Here is a 19704-nt window from a genome sequence, read left to right on the forward strand (position 1 = left end):
TTCCTCGACTATTTAATTCAATTTAAAGAGATAATAAAGTCAGACCCATGCAATCATGCTTGTTAATTAACACTCAATCACTAAACTGGCCGTTCAGAGTCCAATTGGACCTCCAGGTCACTCTGAAGTTCAGTCTATGAAAAACTAAGCGGAGGAAATGACAGCAAATTTTAGCTTTTTTTCCGCTTTTGTTTTCAATTGTTTCGTTTTAAATCACAATCAACAGGAAACCGAAAAGAAATAATTTCCTTATTTTTGAACAAAACATTTCTCTTTACCTATGGCACTGTAATAATCACAATTTAAGGAAAATTGATCCAACCCAAAGTGAAATTTGTATATACTCAGTGACTCCTTTTCTTAACCATCATATGAACAACAATGTAACCATTTAAATTGTCAAGTTCCCATTTAGATCTTGATTCAAGATAACATGTCAACTAATTAGGTGATTATGTCTAATTGTTGCTATTAAATGGTTGAATATCTGCTTGGGACACTCGTTAATTTCCCATAGAGATTTGCCTTTTAAAGACAAAATGATCATGCGTGATTCTTGATGTTTGTTTACTTTTCTATGTTATTGTTTTGATTTTGTGTCTTTTTAATATTTACGTTTTTTTCTCATTCCAAGTGATTACTATTCAATCAGTGTTACAATTTAAATCTACATTTATCTAGTTTTCCCTGCTCTCCTTTTTTTTGGTTGGAAAATATTCTGTAAACAATGGATATTCCTGAAGATACATTGAGACAAGTTTTAAAGTCAATGAAAGAATCTAAATTATCATTGGATGCATTGGAAAATAGTGCTCGTGATGAAGCAGCTCGGACTGAGGAATCAAAAGGAATCATCGAGTTTCATATTGTTGCCAATTCATTAACTAAACCAATTAGTAAACAATGTCTCCTTTGGTTGGTTGGATTGCAAAATGTTTTCAGTCATCAATTACCTCGAATGCCCAAGGAATATATCGCTCGACTTGTTTTTGATCCCAAACATCGGACATTGGCTTTGATTAAGGACAATAAAGTTATTGGTGGAATTTGTTTCCGTTTATTTCCAGCTCAAGGTTTCAGTGAGATTGTTTTCTGTGCAGTTACATCAAATGAACAGGTTAAAGGCTATGGAACTCATCTCATGAATCACCTGAAAGATTATCATGTTCAACTTGGAATCCATCATTTTCTTACCTATGCAGATGAATATGCAATTGGTTATTTTAAGAAACAAGGGTTTACTATTGACATTAAACTCGCCAAAACCTCTTACCTGGGATTTATCAAGGATTATGAAGGTGCCACCTTAATGGGATGTCAACTAGATTCTTCCATTATTTATACACTTTTCTCTTCCGTAATGAGAAAGCAGAAAGAAATTATCAGAAAATTGATCGATTTGAAACAAGCCGATATACTAAGACAAAATCCAAATCTAGCTCTTCGTTGTAATCAATCATCATCAACTAATAATAGCGATGGTAATTCCTCTCGAGATAAAAAATTTAAAAGCAAAGACGATGATAAACTGTACAATCTTTTGAAAACCGTTTTAAATCAAGTGAAAAATCACCCATCAGCTTGGCCATTCATTAAACCTGTTGAATTAACTGAAGCACCAGATTATTATGAACATATTAAGAATCCAATGGACCTGAAAACCATGTCAGAGAGATTGAAAAGTCGCCATTACTCCAATAAACGTATTTTCATCTCCGATATGACTCGAATATTCACCAATTGCCGAACTTACAATGCAATGGACACCGAGTATTACAAATGTGCTAATGTCCTGGAAAGATTTTTCATCAGCAAAATGAAAGAAGCAGGTCTATGGGAAAAATGATCGATTCGATTCCCGCAAACAACAAAATTCATCTTCTAATCAACACACAAAAATGACTAAAATTGCAATTAAAAGACCTCATCTCTATGAAAAAGCTCATCTACCTGCCCATTCACTAATATAAATATTTATAAATTATAACAATACAAACATAATTTATGTAAACTTTCATTGCTCACCCATAATCACTTTTTGCAAACCATGGAAAAAGAAAGTTAATTGTCAATTGGAATTATGGTTTAACCTCATATATCAATGATCTCCTAAACCTTTGGCTACGAAATAATAATTTGGATGGAACCTCAATTGATCTCTGAAGTTTTCTTTGTCATCTTTAAACTTCATAAACAAAACAATCAACCATTTAATCAACTTTTTATTCAAATCCAAGATCACTTTTAATTCAAGTCGAGAGTAACAATTTGAAACATAATCATCTTATTATCACTTTTACAATTAGTTCATTTGGTGGGACATCAAACAAATTGATGATTATTACGTTTTCGATAGTGTTTTAAACTTTTCGTTCCCATTGGAAACATGATGAACACAAAATAATTAATCTCCACCCTAAATAACCTTAATTATCTGAATTAACCTTTTTTTACTTTTATATTGTTTACATTATTATCCATCTCATCTATTTTACGTATACCTCGCAAAGATGATAAATATAATAGTTAATTATAATATATAAACACAATGTATATTCAATTAAATGTACTAATCTGATGACAATCAAGACCCGATCTCTTCCAAATTAAGACAATCAACTTAAGTTGAAAGTCCAAACAAATCAATGGACAAGTTGATTCGATTATACCAATTGACAGAGAAATAAATTCAATCAGAAGAAAATTATTATAACTTAATTACTCGATTTCTTCTTGATTTAATTAACACCGATTTACAATATACTCATAAACTTAATCATTAGAAAGAAAATGTTCAATCAGTCATTTCAAACAATTAACTTTTTGAGATTAAACTTTTTCTTTCAATAGATTTTTATTTTTAGTTAGAAATTGATTGGAGTTAAAATTTTCCAAAATATAATTGATTGTAAATTATTGTATTTTGATTAGAAATCAATAACAAAGTGAAAATTTTGATCAACAAGTTATATGAAATCATAAATGATGATTAGGTAATGATGAGAATGATTGGAAATTGATTGTTGTTTGTAATTAGATTTTTGGTTTCATCGATGTTGGTGTTGTGAAAATTTTTTCCAATTTCAAAGCCTTCTCCTTGTTTCCTTCAATAGTAACTTTATTTTGAGCGATTGCCTGTAATTAAAGGTAGAAAGGACCAGTTAATCAAATGGAAATAACAATCAACTGATTACACTAATAACTTACATCAGAAAGTTTGAGTTTCATCAAAACTAAACGAGCAACATCATAATCATCAAGAGTCCAAGTTGAGACAGGATCGGAAGCGGAACCTCGAGCAATTTTAGGAATATCGCCAGTTAAGTCAACGACTAAAAGGGAAAGTTAAAGTTTAATTATAACAATCGGTAAGTTGGAAATTAATTTGCAAAAGAAAATAGAATCCAAGTCAATCATTACCCCAATTAGAAACAACTTTATTATCCTTGGTAACGTTGAAATTATGATAACCTTTAGCATCGACCAGTAAATCGGGAGTCGAACGATTCTCTGGAGCATATCGATGAACATTGTCTCACTTCGAAGTCCAACTTTAAGAGGTTCGTTGAGTAAAATTTCCATCGCAAGCGGAAGTTCGGGATTTTTACCAAGTTTCTGAAACTCTAACCAAAGTGTGTTCAGTTTTTGGAGCAACATGATGTTCCCCTTGATTCTGATCTTTCCTTGCATGAACATCTAAATAGAAATCAAATAATTAAGTACAACAATCGAAAAGTCAATCAGCTGATTAACTTACTCTCTGAGGATTAGCTTTGCCTGTCAGAACTTTGAGTAAATCTTCATCTTCCATTGTCACAATGCAATCAGGTTTAACATTTCTGGGTAACTCTCGGTAAACTTGTACAATATCTGTTGTCTTATTATCAGCAGCTAAATAAATCAAAAGAGAAACAATTAGATAAACAATTAAGGTCGCAATTGGTTGATTAAGCGATGGTTTTTACTCAACTCCAAACACAAGCTGGTTTCTTTTGACGAACAACATTGAATTGGAATACAACTCGAAGTCGCTTCATGAAATCTGGTTCTTCGTGACATCGATGCCTGAAAATACTGAAAACAAGGTCACATTTGTATCCAGTTATCGGAATCGCCTGAATGATTGAAACAAGAGAATTAAATTTAGAAGTGTTAATACTAAATTGCTAACCATTTAATTTACCTCAACATCAGGATCAACATCAGAGGAAGTTTTTTCTGATGATTTACTTGATTCAGTTGATTGTGAAGATTTATCTTCGGACAAAGTAGCAGCGACATTTGGACCCTCTTCAGACCATAATTGCTGTAGCTTTTGAGCGGCCAAAATATTACCGGAAATTTTCAATTTACCTGACATGAAAGCCTTTTAATCAAATAGAAAGAAACTGATTGATTAGCACAATTGAAATAAAAATCAATTAAATTTACTCACTCTCATTGCGTCTTCTTTTCCCTCGAAAATTTTACACACAAAATCGTCATCAATGGTCAGTGTACAATCAGCTTTACCATTTTTAGGTGGACCTTGATGAATGTCACCATCGCCATTTTTAAAATCACAAGTCCAGACCGAGACGATTTTACCTTCTTTTGTTATGTTCCACTGGTAGACTGTCTTAATTGTTGGAATTAGTGCTTTCAATTCACCGAGGCGTTTGCAGGCCCAATTCTGAAAGACATTGTCAATACGACAAACCATCGAAAGCGGTTGTTGGGATTTCGGTTGATTGTTGTTAGTGGTTTGATTGAATGAAGCAAATTTTTGTGCATCTGCAGCGGCAGTTTTTTCAATATGTAAAACTGAACTATCCAATTTAAAGATATAATTAAGCTTCTGGGTGACACTTGGATCACCAACAATCTTAATTGTTCCCTCCATGAAACCAGCCACTGGATCTAAATCACCCATTGCCAAAGCAGCCATATCAGAGTCGGAGATTTCAATTATGCAATTTGGTTCATTAACTTTATATCCATCGGTGAATAGACCTTTTTTAGGAGATTTCAGATCGAGAACTGGATCAAAAGAAAAAGAGAAACAATAACAATTAATACAAATTGATCAGATATTAATGAGTTGATCGACGAAATTGATTACTTTTTCTGCAATGGTTAACAATTTAAACTGTTTGATTGTTCTAAATGATTGGATTGAGAGTCAACTAACTTACCCCATCGTTTAACTGGTTTACCATCTTTGTGAATGAGAAATTCATAAATTGCGTTGATTTTAAATGCGACCTCAGGAGCCATTTCGATCCGTCGACCGATCTCTTCGAAAATCGGATCCGAAACTAGATAAATCTCATCACCATCATCAAAGACTTCTAATGGAACATCATTATTTTTCTGAGAAATTAATTCATCAAGTTTAACCTGATAGGTTGAAATGGTAAATAAATGCAGGACAGTTAAGCAGTTTGATTAATAATCTGATAAAAACTTATTCAAAAAGATTCTCTGTATAAAATCATTAGAATGACAAGTAAATGAGACAATTCTGTGATATAATCTGTGAAAAGTGAGTTAACCACTTTAATCCAAGTTCAAATTGGTACTAAAAAAATATTCTTTAATTAATTAGAAGCTTCTTTTTCCAAAGTTTTCATTTTTGATTCCAATTTAGAGATTAGAATTAGAAGTTTTGGTTAATACCTGCGAGGAATGGTTAAGGTCAATATACGCTCCTTCGATAATCATTGTTCCAGTTTCTACAACTGAACATCGAATATGAATTCTATTTCCTTCCTTCCACATTTCGGTTTTCAAAGATTCTCCGGGTAAGATTGTCTTTGTGAATCGAGCTTTAATGGCCTTGAAAGCAGAAGGATCTCCATTGGCAAAGGTTCGTAAAACATGTCGAGTAGCAAAACCAAGAGTACAAAGCCCATGGAGAATTGGCTTGTCGTAACCAGCGACAGCGGCGAAATTGGGATCAATGTGAAGAGGATTTTTATCGCCAGAGAGACGATACAAAGCAGCCTAATACAAAATAACAAGAGACAACAATTAGAAACAACACTTTAGATGAGATTTCAATTCTTACTTGATTGATTGATGTTTTCTCAGTGACAATTGCATCCGCAGGTCTATTTGGTGGTGAGATAACTTGTTTAATTTGTGGATTATCACTTGACCGTTTTCCACCAAATTTACCAGAACCAACAAGGAAAAGTGTAAATTGATTGTAAAAAATGGATTTCCCTTCACTATCTAACGAATCAACTTCAGCAATTACAACGGCTCCTGATCCTTTATCAAGGACATCAATTACTCGAGCCTCTGAACGTAATTTGGCTTCAGTTGGAACCGGATTTCGAATCTCTAAATATTGTTCACCATGAAGTATACGACTTGGATCAATAACAATACCATATTGTTTTGTAATTTTGTGAAAAATATCACTTTGCATGAATCCATCTAGACCTGGGATAACACCGAAGGTTGGAAAAGCACTGAACTCGCCATCGCTTTCATTCAAGTACCTTAAGTGATAAGGTTCATCGATATTAACACCAATACCAAGAGCATATAAGATCAATTTCTCTGAGTTGTAATTGAATTCACCGTTTTCCTCGGCTTGAGTATTTCTTTCAGCAGTTAGAGTTGATTCCCCATTAACACTGGCGACAAGTTCAGATATTTGTTCTGAAAGTAAAGGAAAAATGATAACAATCAATTACGCTGAACTCACAAAATGATAACCATTAACTGAATGATTAAAAAGACATCTTGTTTACCATGAATGTTTGCTGGATAAGAGGCAATGGTCATATCGCTGATTTTTGACCATTGATCACGAACGGTTTCAATGCTCATTTGGTCTGGAGGAATGAAAGCTTTTCCGGCTGATCGTTTGTAAGCATATTTACCTACCCAACCACCAGCGGCTTCGTAAACCTCACCCGAATCGGGACAAGATTCATGGCAAAGCCAAGCGACCACTGGGGCAACAAATTTAGGCTTAAATTGTTCATACAGATTGGGAGGTAAAATGTCCTCCGTTAATCGAGATCCAGCAACGGGAACTATTGTATTACAGTTAATCTTATACTTGGAACCTTCGATTGCAAGAGTTTTAGCCAATCCAACCAAGCCAAGTTTCGCTGAAATCATTAAATCACAAAGAAATCAATCATCATATTGATCAGAATTCATATCAATCTAGCTAACCTGAACTGTAATTTGCTTGTCCAAAATTACCAAAAAGTCCAGCATTAGATGAAGTCATGATTATCCTAATTAAGAAAAGACAAAAGCAATTTATTAACAACCAGGGAATTGATTAGATTAATTAAAATTCAATTGGATACATAAAGTGTTCAAACTATTATAATTTAGTAAATCAAAGACTAAATTTCATTAATGATCTGTTTCAATTGAGTTAAAATCTTTTTCCAGGTTAATCATAATTATCCTCATCATCGTTTTGAAAATAAGAGAATTAACTTAATCATTATACTGATTCTAATGATGATTAACCCGGAAGATGATATCTGTCTATCGTTAGTTGATTATCAAATGGATGATCAATAAACCGCGACACCAACAATAATCATTCAAACTTGACAATTAATAAAACACGAACAGTGGAAAAAAGATAATTACAATTGTTTCATGAGAGAGACATTGAAAAAAAATGATTAGTTTCAAACCAATTGATTAATTCAGTCACAATTAACCTATTTGCAAGTATTGTTATTATGATATTAAAATGAGACTAATTTATGGGGAAAAATTGGTCAATTACTTTAATTGTGATAATTAATTAATCTCTCTTATTAATCAGAATTCAAAGTGATTGATGAGAAACAACAATTCAGAGAAATCAAGAAATAAAAGTAACAATTAATAAGACAATTTACAAAAATTGACTCTCAAAAAACGTCAACCTGAACCTTCAGCAATTAACACCAAGGAGAAAACGGTAATCAACTAATTATTAGATATAAAGAGACTTTAATCAAGTGATTAAATTGCGTGAGGGGGGAAAATTTTGATATAAGGAAAAACAAAATTAATATAATCATGAAATAATTGATTGTTTCAACAGGGAAATCAACATCTTATTGTTGTTAAATTTGTTCTGAGTTTATATTCAATACGAAAAATGAGTAAAGTTGATCAACTAATTTAATTTAAACTATTCAACGATGAAACTTATTGAATCAAATTAAATGATTGTTGTTATTGTGGTGAAAACAATTGGAATTGCAATTGATTATGATTAATTCTTACCTTCCATAATTTTGTTCCCTGAAATAAGGCCAAGCGGCTCTCGATACTTTGTACGATCCTCGTAGATGGACCTTATGAATAGCGTCCCAATCTTCATCGGTCATTTTTTGGAATGATTTATCTCGTAGGATACCAGCATTGTTGATGACAATGTCTATCGATGATTAATAATCACTAATTAGAAACAATTGAATCAAAAATCATCGATCAGCTGATCGACTAATTTGAAACTCACCAATGCGACCGAAATTATCAATGGCAGTTTTAACAATTGAATCACCATCTTCAACGGAATCTGTAATCAATATCAATATGAATTGAGATGAAAATTAAGTTAATTAGTGTCTTGAACTGATTAATTTAATTGTAAATGAAGATTAAGGTGAATCAATAAATGTCAATGTGTTTGTTATGGTTAACAGTCTGAGTAAATAAGGTGACATTTATATGATAAAGAGACTTGAATTGTATCGGTTAAAATGAGAAGATCATTAAAGATGAGATAAAATTAACTTTCTTTAATTATAATCACCAATTAAATCAAAAAGAAATGATTGATTAACTTACCATAATTAGCGACAGCTTTTCCTCCATTTTTACGTATCTCATCAACGACAACATCAGCAGCTCTTTTATCACTACCCTGACCACTTCGAGATCCTCCAAGATCATTAACTGACCACCACAGATAGAGAAAAGTTGACAATTAAATCAAATAATCAAGTTAATTGAATTATATAATAGAAATCAAAACAAAAACAAAACCAATAACATTTTCTTACCTACAACTGAAGCTCCTCTTGAAGCTAATAATAAAGCGTATTCTTTACCCAATCCTAAGGTGAAAATTAACAATAATCAATGTAGAAAATTGTATTAATTACAATTACAGTTAATTGTGATATATAAAATCAATAGAAACTCGTTAATTGGAGCAATTAAATCACAATGAAAGATATGAACTTACCTCCACCGGCTCCAGTGACTATGGCAACTCTACCAGCAAATTTCAACAAATCACTAACCATTGTTGATGTTTTATATATGACAGAGACACAAATTGATTAATTGTTAACCAGGAACAGTTGGTTAATTGGAATGGGACGAAAAAGGTGAATTAAAACAAGAGCTAATTTCACAATTTAGGTTGTCAGAAAAAAAGAGGACAATTGAGTTGGATAATCAAAAGTTAACAACGTAAGTAAATTGTTGTTGATCTTTTTCACTGTTCAGGTTAAACTGGTTTCTGGTTATTGGAGATTCAATAGTTTTCTGGTTTTGGGGAATATAAATAATTTTCCCTTCTATTATTAACCTTTAACTGCGCAGAAGACAATTAACTATTTTTAAATTTATTTGACAATTAAGTTTAATTGTTTGGTTAAATTTTCATCGATAATTAGAATTGATTTGTTAGAAAACTTTGCTAGTTTTGATTGGACTTTTTTTCGCATCGGCAAAGTTTTTGTTTTTGTTTTGTTTTCGAGCTCGAACATTTTTATGGTTAATCAACGATGGAAATTGATGATTAGTTAATTTTGTTCACTCATATTGTAAATATTTTTTAAATTGTTGTTGGTGAAGATGATGATACAATTAACTAATTGGTATTTAGATTGTTGTTTATCATTCTCAAGGTTGACTTTTTTTTTTTAATTAATACTTTTAACTAATGTTTGTCTTTGATTCTATTGGGACAATTAAACAATTAAAATGATTTCTATTTACTAATTACTATAAATAAATTAGAATTGAAATTGAAATTGTAATTTATTTAATCAATTGTTCATAGTAATTGTTTAATTGTGATAAAGACTTTTTTTTACTTTCCCATTGGATACAATTCTTGATTGGGCCTTTAATTAATATCCATCACTTTGATTAACAATTAATTGCATTTCAAGGGCCTTTCCCATTCTAAATCAATGAAGACTGTTAATTAAGTTAATTGTTTGTAAATTTTGTCTACAAATGAAAGAAAAAAATTTTGATTAACCAAAAAAAAATCTTGAAAAAATCAAATTGTCAACAATAAGTCAGACTTTTGGATTGTTACAATTAACAGATAATTGTGTGAATAGATGAATGGTTAATTGTCATGATTAACTAAGAGCTGGATTAAAGGTAAATCACAAACAATCAGCTTCCTAAATTGTTGATTTAACATAACAAATGAGTTAATTACAATTTGGGCAATCATTCAATTAAACCTTTGAATTTTAAACAGGTTAATTGGTCAAATTTAAATTGCGAAAGAATTATGTTCTTAATTGTTGATTAACATTTCATTCTCAGCATTTTAGTTAATCATTTTAATCAACTGAAAACCTCGCAACTAACAAGTTAATCATTAACTGTTTCGTAGCAAAATTAATGTCCATCGAAATGTTAATCCAAAGTGTTAATTGTTAGAAAGTGATTAGTTTCCCTCCAAGGATTAGGATTAACACTAAGTCAACATATTTATTGCAATTATAATTGTTACAAATTTTTAATCAACATTCAACTTTATTAACTATTAATTATGATTTCCAACAATTTGAATGATATTTTTTTCATCTTAATCACTTTTCCAGTATTAGTCTTGGCCAAAGGTAAATGTGGTAAGTATTTGTTTCCTAATTGTTGTCGTCGATTAATTTTGATTGATTAAATTTATCAAATTGATTCCAATAGATTGTGGACTTGGAAGTGAATCAGTTTCAACCAAAATTTTCGGTGGGACTGTTGCTTACAACGATGAATACCCATGGATGGCACATCTAAGGTAGATTGTTAATTGTACTGATTTAGAGTCACAATTATTAATCATTTGTCCTCTTTAATTGCTCGCAGATTTTTTGATAAAAAAGGTGGCACCCGATACGGGATGTGTGGTGGCTTCTTGATCACCTCGAAGCATGTGATGACCGCAGCTCATTGTATCATGGAGAGTCAAACGAAGGTGAGATCCATTGAGGCAACAGAGGTTTACCTTGGGGTCAACGATTTAAGTAAACTGACCACAGTTCATAGAGTGGACAAGTTTTATTATCCATCAAATTATAAGCAATACGATTTGTCCAATGATATCGCCATTCTTGAACTGTCTCAACCAGTTAATTTCACCAAAAAAATTCGTCCGATTTGTTTACCAAGATCAGATGACGAACCTTATAAAAGGTTAATTGTTGCTGGTTTCGGACGATTAGGACCTAATAAGGATACGTCAGAGCTTCTGATGCATGTTAATGTTGAATACATACCAAGTGAGTATATGGTCGTGTTGAATTTGCTGTGACAATTAACTATTAATAGTAGAAACAAACTCGATCAAGGCAATCAGTTGATTGTGTGTCATCTTTTCCAATGATTGCATAAATGATTCATTGTTTTCTTTTTTTTTCATGGTGATGATAATTTACCAAATTAGATCCTCAGTGTAATGAGATGGTTAAAGATTATTTCATGAGGAACAATCCAGACATTAAGAAAGATCCTGATCGATATGATATACCAAAAGTTCATGAGACTCACATGTGTTGTGTGGATAAAAGCACCGGAGGTGATGCATGTAGAGGAGATTCGGGTGGGGCTTTGATGTACAAAAAGGATGGACGATATTACGCCGTGGGCATCGTCTCAGGTGCTTTCGATGAATGTGGGGACCCAAGAACTCCCGGATTCTATACAACTGTAAGGAAGTTCAGAGAAATGGTTAATAAAGCAACTAAAGATGCTCAATTCTGTGATTATTAAACTAAATCAATTAATATAATATTATTATTCAAAACGAAAAACTGTAATAAAAAAATCGTATTCTTATTAGCAAACTGGAGCAACTAAATTACCACAAAAAAAGGTTGAATTTATTTTCTATTGTAGGTGACATTTAGTAATAGTTTTAATTATAAACTTTAACTCTTTGTTTATTAAGATCGGAAATTCTAACAATCAAAATTGATTCGGTTCTCCATTACTAAATGTAATACCAAAAGGTGAGCGTTTTCAAAACTTTTCCTCTCTATGAATCTCTCTGTAAATATTCACCCTTTTAAATTTTCTATCAAGTTAATCATTGATCATGGAAAAAACAATTAATGAATAAACTTCAACAATTAAGTGAATGATTTCAAGGGCAAGGAAATGATTAGATCAATTGAACTTTTGTTTATTTGAATGTTTAAGCAAAATACATTTGAAGATTGGGTTTAAGATTTGATTGTATTGGTGTCGATTGATTGTTAACCCCTGGAGAAAAGTGTACTAACTGGATTAGATGATGGAACTGCGGTAATTGTACCGAACATTTGATCTCTCATTCGACTCCAGAAATTAAATATCGGTGAAAATAATCCACCAGTTGATACTAATCGAGTTCCATTCATAGATGATGCTGATCCACCGAATCCTGGGATAAATCCAAAGAAACATCTCGATCTAATTATTGGTAATGTAACATTGGTTTCGGCTGTTTGATTTGATTCGATGGCTTCTGATGATTTAACCAAAAAAACAACAATTAAAGCTGAGATGATTAAAAGATAACTAGAAACACAATTCATCTTTGATTGATCTGATTTTCGATAGATTAACAAAATTTTATGTCACTGGGTAATAGTTTTTGTAACAATTAACACAATAAAGATTATGATCAATGTGAACAATACAATTACATGGTGAACAATTTTGATCTGATTATTAGAATCAGTGAGCAAACAAAATAATTAAAAGTGATCATCAATCTTAACCATTTGAAACAATTGTTTTCGTTGAGTTAATATTATTTTTCTTTTGATCACCTTGAACACAATCAACTAAACCATTGATTCAATTAAATATAATAACCAATTAATTAAATTGTAATCGTTATAAAGCTGATTTCTGTCAAAAGGCTCATTTATTCAATTAAACGTAACATTGATCATCTTGATTAAAATCAATTGTCAGTTTATTGCAATTAAGTCAAGGGAATTTATAGTTTTACTTTACCTCAACTTATTGAAGCTTCATGTAATTAGTCAAATAGTTGACAAATTTCATCAATGATCAACTGATTGACGTAAACTTGACTAATTTTATTCTGATATTCAGAAATTGAAGCACTCTTGAATTTGAATAACATGAGCAACACTGAAAAGTTTTCGATGGCAAACTAATAGTACTATTGTTTGACAATAGAAATGTAAAAATGAATGTTTTTTATTGCTACGAGAATTAAATTAATAAATTAAGATTTAAATAATAAGTGAGCGATCAAAATATACAAGAGATTGAAATTGGTTAGAGTTTAGGAGGAGAAAGTGAGATTATTAACAAAAAGGTCTTAATTTTTGGCCCAATTGTCGTGTTTGTTTTGTTGTTTCCATGAATCTTTGTTATTCCATGAATCGTGATTCTGTCCGTGGTATGGACCATGTTGGTATTGGTTTTGATATTGGTTTCGGTGTTGGTTGTAATTGTTGTATTGGTTTGGGTATTGGTTTCCATTGTTCCATGAGCCAACATGATGACGACCATCATGATTGTAACCATCATGGTGATTGTAATGGTTTCCCTTGTTTCCTGAGATAATATTAGTGTAACTGTGACCAGAAGGATCAGCACCATTGTAAATGGCATCAGCAGAGTCGATTGAGTCAACAGATGGTTCGTTTGAGTCCAATTTAACTCGGAATCCACTTTTATCGGCAATATAGTTAACAGTTCGGTGACGACCATCGGCAAGTTTAAGTCCATATGAACCGTGGACATTACCCCAACCATCACCAGATTCTTGTCGGTAGTTGGATGATCCCCAAGGATCATTGATATCATAACCAAAATTGTATTTTCCACTCACATCTTGGTTTCGATAAATTTTACTTTGACCTCCGTCACCGTGATTTGTAGCACTAATTGTTGTAGAAAGAGCAACAAGAGCAAAGAAAATGATAGCAACCAATTGATTCATTGTTGTAATAGAAAAGTTTTAAATGTTTTCGTTTAGTTGTTGTTGTTGTTGTTTTCGTTATTGGTTTGGACAGTTGAATGATAATTTCTCGAAAATCCTTTCATTTTATATAGTAGACGAAAAGTGAAAATATTAATTTTAGAATATCTCAAATACTAATCGAGGGAAATTAGTAACGCGTCTGACACAAAATTAACTGCAGTTAAGATAAGATCGTGGTAAAAGATCGCGAAAAGTTCATCATGATAATTGTCACAAGACTCGTAACATGATTTTAATGCTTTAAACTTGTACAAGTTTTTTCACCAAAGAGAAACTTTAAAATTACCAATAATAGTTATCGAGCTTTTCGTCTACTATATAAAACGAAAGGATTTTCGAGAAATTATCATTCAACTGTCCAAACCAATAACGAAAACAACAACAACAACAACTAAACGAAAACATTTAAAACTTTTCTATTACAACAATGAATCAATTGGTTGCTATCATTTTCTTTGCTCTTGTTGCCATTTCTACAACAATTAGTGCTACAAATCACGGTGACGGAGGTCAAAGTAAAATTTATCGAAACCAAGATGTGAGTGGAAAATACAATTTTGGTTATGATATCAATGATCCTTGGGGATCATCCAACTATCGACAAGAATCTGGTGATGGTTGGGGTAATGTCCACGGTTCATATGGACTTAAACTTGCCGATGGTCGTCACCGAACTGTTAACTATATTGCCGATAAAAGTGGATTCCGAGTTAAATTGGACTCAAACGAACCATCTGTTGACTCAATCGACTCTGCTGATGCCATTTACAATGGTGCTGATCCTTCTGGTCACAGTTACACTAATATTATCTCAGGAAACAAGGGAAACCATTACAATCATGATGGTCGTCATCATGTTGGCTCATGGAACAATGGAAAACAATACCCAAACCAATACAACAATTACAACCAACACCGAAACCAATATCAAAACCAATACCAACATGGTCCATACCACGGACAGAATCACGATTCATGGAATAACAAAGATTCTTGGAATAATAAAGATTCATGGAAACAACAAAACAAACACGACAATTGGGCCAAAAATTAAGACCTTTTTGTTAATAATCTCACTTTCTCCTCCTAAACTCTAACCAATTTCAATCTCTTGTATATTTTGATCGCTCACTTATTATTTAAATCTTAATTTATTAATTTAATTCTCGTAGCAATAAAAAACATTCATTTTTTATATATTTTTTCATATCCCAAGGGTGAGTTCTCGAAGGGTTAGTTTTGGTTTTTAACTCACAAAGTAATACTATTGGTCAGTTTTACAGGATTAAGACATAGGGATGATATTTAAAGGTGACATTTTCCAGTCCACTGCCATTAATGCTCCGCATTGTATTTGAGTTAACTCTTTTCTTTTGTTAAAAGTCAACAATTTTCCTATTCTTTTGTTCAATTTAAAATGGCTACAACTAGATCAACTGATATGTATGCATATGATATAAAGGGCATTTTAGGATCTGGATATATTGACCCCAGGCGACGACCTGAAGACTTTCGACTTGTTGTTGAGTACCAGCCGACATTGAATCATCCAAAAAATGTTCGTTGGGATGGTGACATACCCCATGGTTTGCCGGAAAACTACAAGGAATTGGTTGATTGCGAAAACCTCGAGCATCTTGCGGTGTCCGTTTACGATTATCGCTGTCGTTGGTGTAAGCGTCCGAACACTTCTCGCAGCAACCAATATAAACACGAACGACGATGTCGAATTGCAGGAGCACCAGGACATGATTGCCAAAAAGCGAAATGTGTCCCAAACTGTATTGGCCCAGGTAAATTTTTTCTTATTCCTGATGCTCATAAGGGAAATTTATCAGGAAAGAAGGGTCGACCGAAAAAAAACTAATTGTAACTTCTTGTTTATTTATCACCATTGCTTTGAATATATAAATTGATTTTTTCTGTAACTTTTACGCTTGTTACTAAAGTATGGGTATTGTACTCAAACTTTTCCGAATCGGAGAAAATAATAGAAATCGGTTAAAATTTAAAAATATGGGTATTAGTACCCAAACTTTTATGAATGGAGAAAATAATAGAAATCGGTAAAATTGACACTTTAAAACTCTTAGTACTTTTAGATACTATTAAAAGTATGGAAGAAAATAATAGCAAATTGGTTAAAAATGAAAAGTATGGGTATTTGGACCCAAACTTTTATGAATGAAAGAAAATAATAGAAAATTGGTTTACAGGTAATTATTTACAACAATAGAACAATAGAAATGTAAAAATGGATGTTTTTTATTGCTACGAGAATTAAATTAATAAATTAAGATTTAAATAATAAGTGAGCGATCAAAATATACAAGAGATTGGAACTGGTTAGGGTTTAAGAGGAGAAGATGAGATTATTTACAAAAAGGTCTTAATTTTTGGCCCAATTGTCGTGTTTGTTTCCTTGTTTCCATGAATCTTTATCATTCCATAAATCGTGATTCTGTCCGTGGTATGGACCATGTTGGTATTGGTTTTGATATTGGTTTCGGTGTTGGTTGTAATTGTTGTATTGGTTTGGGTATTGGTTTGGGTATTGGTTTCCATTGTTCCATGAGCCAACATGATGACGACCATCATGATTGTAACCATCATGGTGATTGTAATGGTTTCCCTTGTTTCCTGAGATAATATTAGTGTAACTGTGACCAGAAGGATCAGCACCATTGTAAATGGCATCAGCAGAGTCGATTGAGTCAACAGATGGTTCGTTTGAGTCCAATTTAACTCGGAATCCACTTTTATCGGCAATATAGTTAACAGTTCGGTGACGACCATCGGCAAGTTTAAGTCCATATGAACCGTGGACATTACCCCAACCATCACCAGATTCTTGTCGGTAGTTGGATGATCCCCAAGGATCATTGATATCATAACCAAAATTGTATTTTCCACTCACATCTTGGTTTCGATAAATTTTACTCTGACCTCCGTCACCGTGATTTGTAGCACTAATTGTTGTAGAAAGAGCAACAAGAGCAAAGAAAAGAATAGCAACGAATTGATACATTTTTCTAACAGAAAAGTTTTAAATGTTTTCGTTTAGTTGTTGTTGTTGTTGTTCTCGTTGTTAGTTTGGACAGTTGAATGATAATTTTTTTCGAAACTTCTTTCGTTTTATATAGTAGACGAAAAGTGAAAATATTAATTTTAGAATATCTAAAATACTAATCGAGTGAGAATAAGGAACGAGTTAAATGGTATTTACCATAAGATGGAGGTTAAAGATCGAGATAAGATCATCATGATAATTTTCACATTGCAATTACTCCGAGACTGTTGTTAATACAGTATCAGCAGAATTGAACCTTGGTTATTTGTTACAAGTATTCTGATTCTTATTAAATTGAATTATCGAAATTGAGATGATTGATCTAAAAGCTCGGAATATCTTGATGAATAAACTCTTCAATGTTACTATCTCTTTGGTAATTACATCTAATTGGTAGATTGTCCAAGTTAAGGGTAAACAGTAAATGGAAATTAGCAACTCTCACCCTCAAGTTGGGAAAATTATTAATAACATCTTTTTGTTTGAATAATTCTTTGAGTCCATTGGTAGAACAGTAAAGTTTGAGAGGATCATCACCAAGAGCATTGGAATCATCATAATTATCGACAAACAACAAGTATTTTACTTTAACGATTCGAGTTAAAATCGCTGATCTCCACCTGATACAAACTAATAAGATACATAAAAATGCGGAAAAAAATCATTTCAATAAACAAAATGGAAAAATATTGACAAAATTTTCTTACCTTTAGAGTAGTTGATCAGCTCTTCCAATGTCTTCACAAATTCAAAGACTAAAACCAAACAATCAAGATTCAATTCAGCAAAACTCACTGTATTTTCCATTGAATAATACAAATTATCAGAGAAATTATTAAATCACAATAAAGGAAACCACAATTACCAATCATCTGATTAAGAATATGATCTTCTGAAGATCACAAATGATTTTTGAAAAATCAAGAGGCAAACATTGAGTTTGGATTATCCGTTTGGAGGCAAAATAATTTAACGCGCGATTGTTGAATTAGTTATTCTGATTCTTATAAAGTTGAACTATCGAGATTAAATTGAGATGATTGATTTAATAGGCTTGGAATATCATCGTAACAAGTCTAAATTATTATGGATATATATTGCGATCAGAATAATTGGCATTTCATCGATGCAATAAATCAATAACTTCAACTTGAATAGCGATTTTATTCACAAGACTACATGTATGTTCAACTCTTCAATGTTACTATCTCTTTGGTAATTATTACTTCTAATTGCCAGATTCTCCAAGTTAAGAAATTTTGACCATATTTTACACAGAGAATTTCGGTTATGATTGATTGGTGTATTGAGCAGATAAATTATTCAGAATAAAACGGTTTCTCATTTTAACTTTAAGTTTAAATTATGTGAAAATTATCATGATGAACTTATCTCGATCTTTAACCTCCATCTTATGGTAAATGCCATTTAACTTGTGTCTAACTCGTTCCTTATTCTCACTCGCTTAGTATTTCAGATATTCTAAAATTAATATTTTCACTTTTCATCTACTATATAAAACGAAAGAAGTTTCGAAAAAAATTATCATTCAACTGTCCAAACTAACAACGAGAACAACAACAACAACAACTAAACGAAAACATTTAAAACTTTTCTGTTAGAAAAATGTATCAATTGGTTGCTATTCTTTTCTTTGCTCTTGTTGCCATTTCTACAACAATTAGTGCTACAAATCACGGTGACGGAGGTCAGAGTAAAATTTATCGAAACCAAGATGTGAGTGGAAAATACAATTTTGGTTATGATATCAATGATCCTTGGGGATCATCCAACTACCGACAAGAATCTGGTGATGGTTGGGGTAATGTCCACGGTTCATATGGACTTAAACTTGCCGATGGTCGTCACCGAACTGTTAACTATATTGCCGATAAAAGTGGATTCCGAGTTAAATTGGACTCAAACGAACCATCTGTTGACTCAATCGACTCTGCTGATGCCATTTACAATGGTGCTGATCCTTCTGGTCACAGTTACACTAATATTATCTCAGGAAACAAGGGAAACCATTACAATCACCATGATGGTTACAATCATGATGGTCGTCATCATGTTGGCTCATGGAACAATGGAAACCAATACCCAAACCAATACAACAATTACAACCAACACCGAAACCAATATCAAAACCAATACCAACATGGTCCATACCACGGACAGAATCACGATTCATGGAATAACAAAGATTCTTGGAATAATAAAGATTCATGGAAACAACAAAACAAACACGACAATTGGGCCAAAAATTAAGACCTTTTTGTTAATAATCTCACTTTCTCCTCCTAAACTCTAACCAATTTCAATCTCTTGTATATTTTGATCGCTCACTTATTATTTAAATCTTAATTATTAATTTAATTCTCGTAGCAATAAAAAACATTCATTTTTACATTTCTAT

The 19704-nt window shown here is 32.2% G+C and overlaps 7 protein-coding genes across 7 annotated transcripts; 4 read left to right on the top strand and 3 right to left on the bottom strand.

Annotated features, from left to right (window-relative positions):
• The first annotated feature begins 21 nt into the window (after positions 1 to 21).
• LOC128393967 (histone acetyltransferase KAT2B-like) lies at positions 22 to 2707 on the top strand. Its single transcript, XM_053354203.1, has one exon. It carries the CDS (start codon positions 728 to 730, stop codon positions 1844 to 1846), a length of 1119 nt encoding a protein of 372 aa, XP_053210178.1. The 5' UTR covers positions 22 to 727; the 3' UTR covers positions 1847 to 2707.
• A 143-nt stretch (positions 2708 to 2850) lies between these two features.
• Positions 2851 to 9497, bottom strand: LOC128393963 (peroxisomal multifunctional enzyme type 2-like). The gene is given in 18 exon segments (XM_053354196.1): positions 2851 to 3135; positions 3208 to 3332; positions 3421 to 3492; positions 3495 to 3696; positions 3758 to 3891; positions 3971 to 4115; positions 4184 to 4366; positions 4436 to 5019; positions 5175 to 5379; positions 5659 to 5985; positions 6050 to 6651; positions 6744 to 7109; positions 7177 to 7241; positions 8242 to 8395; positions 8477 to 8536; positions 8809 to 8916; positions 9024 to 9077; positions 9209 to 9497. Coding segments are annotated over 18 exon segments (3549 nt in total). The 5' UTR covers positions 9270 to 9497; the 3' UTR covers positions 2851 to 3033.
• An 838-nt stretch (positions 9498 to 10335) lies between these two features.
• Positions 10336 to 12050, top strand: LOC128393969 (clotting factor G beta subunit-like). The gene is made up of 4 exons (XM_053354205.1): positions 10336 to 10844; positions 10918 to 11008; positions 11077 to 11489; positions 11654 to 12050. Exons 1-4 carry the CDS (start codon positions 10766 to 10768, stop codon positions 11977 to 11979), a joined length of 909 nt encoding a protein of 302 aa, XP_053210180.1. The 5' UTR covers positions 10336 to 10765; the 3' UTR covers positions 11980 to 12050.
• A 320-nt stretch (positions 12051 to 12370) lies between these two features.
• Positions 12371 to 14248, bottom strand: LOC128393978 (cuticle protein 14-like). The gene has a single exon (XM_053354214.1). It carries the CDS (start codon positions 14171 to 14173, stop codon positions 13547 to 13549), a length of 627 nt encoding a protein of 208 aa, XP_053210189.1. The 5' UTR covers positions 14174 to 14248; the 3' UTR covers positions 12371 to 13546.
• A 309-nt stretch (positions 14249 to 14557) lies between these two features.
• Positions 14558 to 15410, top strand: LOC128393979 (cuticle protein 14-like). Its single transcript, XM_053354215.1, has one exon. The coding sequence runs from the start codon at positions 14643 to 14645 to the stop codon at positions 15267 to 15269; it is 627 nt and encodes a 208-aa protein (XP_053210190.1). The 5' UTR covers positions 14558 to 14642; the 3' UTR covers positions 15270 to 15410.
• A 1052-nt stretch (positions 15411 to 16462) lies between these two features.
• Positions 16463 to 17688, bottom strand: LOC128393977 (cuticle protein 14-like). Its single transcript, XM_053354213.1, has 2 exons — positions 17442 to 17688; positions 16463 to 17184 (listed from the first exon to the last, which is right to left on the bottom strand). Exons 1-2 carry the CDS (start codon positions 17477 to 17479, stop codon positions 16605 to 16607), a joined length of 618 nt encoding a protein of 205 aa, XP_053210188.1. The 5' UTR covers positions 17480 to 17688; the 3' UTR covers positions 16463 to 16604.
• Positions 17689 to 18835: 1147 nt separating this feature from the next.
• LOC128393976 (cuticle protein 14-like) lies at positions 18836 to 19601 on the top strand. Its single transcript, XM_053354212.1, has one exon. It carries the CDS (start codon positions 18912 to 18914, stop codon positions 19554 to 19556), a length of 645 nt encoding a protein of 214 aa, XP_053210187.1. The 5' UTR covers positions 18836 to 18911; the 3' UTR covers positions 19557 to 19601.
• The last annotated feature ends 103 nt before the right edge of the window (positions 19602 to 19704 follow it).

This window comes from Panonychus citri, unplaced genomic scaffold (assembly GCF_014898815.1).
Source record: "Panonychus citri isolate SS breed McGregor unplaced genomic scaffold, ASM1489881v1 Contig00139, whole genome shotgun sequence".
NCBI lineage: Eukaryota > Metazoa > Arthropoda > Arachnida > Trombidiformes > Tetranychidae > Panonychus > Panonychus citri.

Excerpts from the sequence above, each read along its gene's own strand:
- LOC128393967 (XM_053354203.1), top strand. The coding sequence starts at position 728 with ATGGATATTCCTGAAGATACATTGAGACAAGTTTTAAAGTCAATGAAA.
- LOC128393969 (XM_053354205.1), top strand. The coding sequence starts at position 10,766 with ATGATTTCCAACAATTTGAATGATATTTTTTTCATCTTAATCACTTTT. Across the intron at positions 10,845-10,917 it reads CTTGGCCAAAGGTAAATGTG|ATTGTGGACTTGGAAGTGAA; the intron begins GTAAGTATTTGT and ends TGATTCCAATAG. Across the intron at positions 11,009-11,076 it reads CCATGGATGGCACATCTAAG|ATTTTTTGATAAAAAAGGTG; the intron begins GTAGATTGTTAA and ends AATTGCTCGCAG.
- LOC128393978 (XM_053354214.1), bottom strand. The coding sequence starts at position 14,173 with ATGAATCAATTGGTTGCTATCATTTTCTTTGCTCTTGTTGCTCTTTCT.
- LOC128393979 (XM_053354215.1), top strand. The coding sequence starts at position 14,643 with ATGAATCAATTGGTTGCTATCATTTTCTTTGCTCTTGTTGCCATTTCT.
- LOC128393977 (XM_053354213.1), bottom strand. The coding sequence starts at position 17,479 with ATGATGATCTTATCTCGATCTTTAACCTCCATCTTATG. Across the intron at positions 17,185-17,441 it reads TCTTTAACCTCCATCTTATG|TGCTACAAATCACGGTGACG; the intron begins GTAAATACCATT and ends TACAACAATTAG.
- LOC128393976 (XM_053354212.1), top strand. The coding sequence starts at position 18,912 with ATGTATCAATTGGTTGCTATTCTTTTCTTTGCTCTTGTTGCCATTTCT.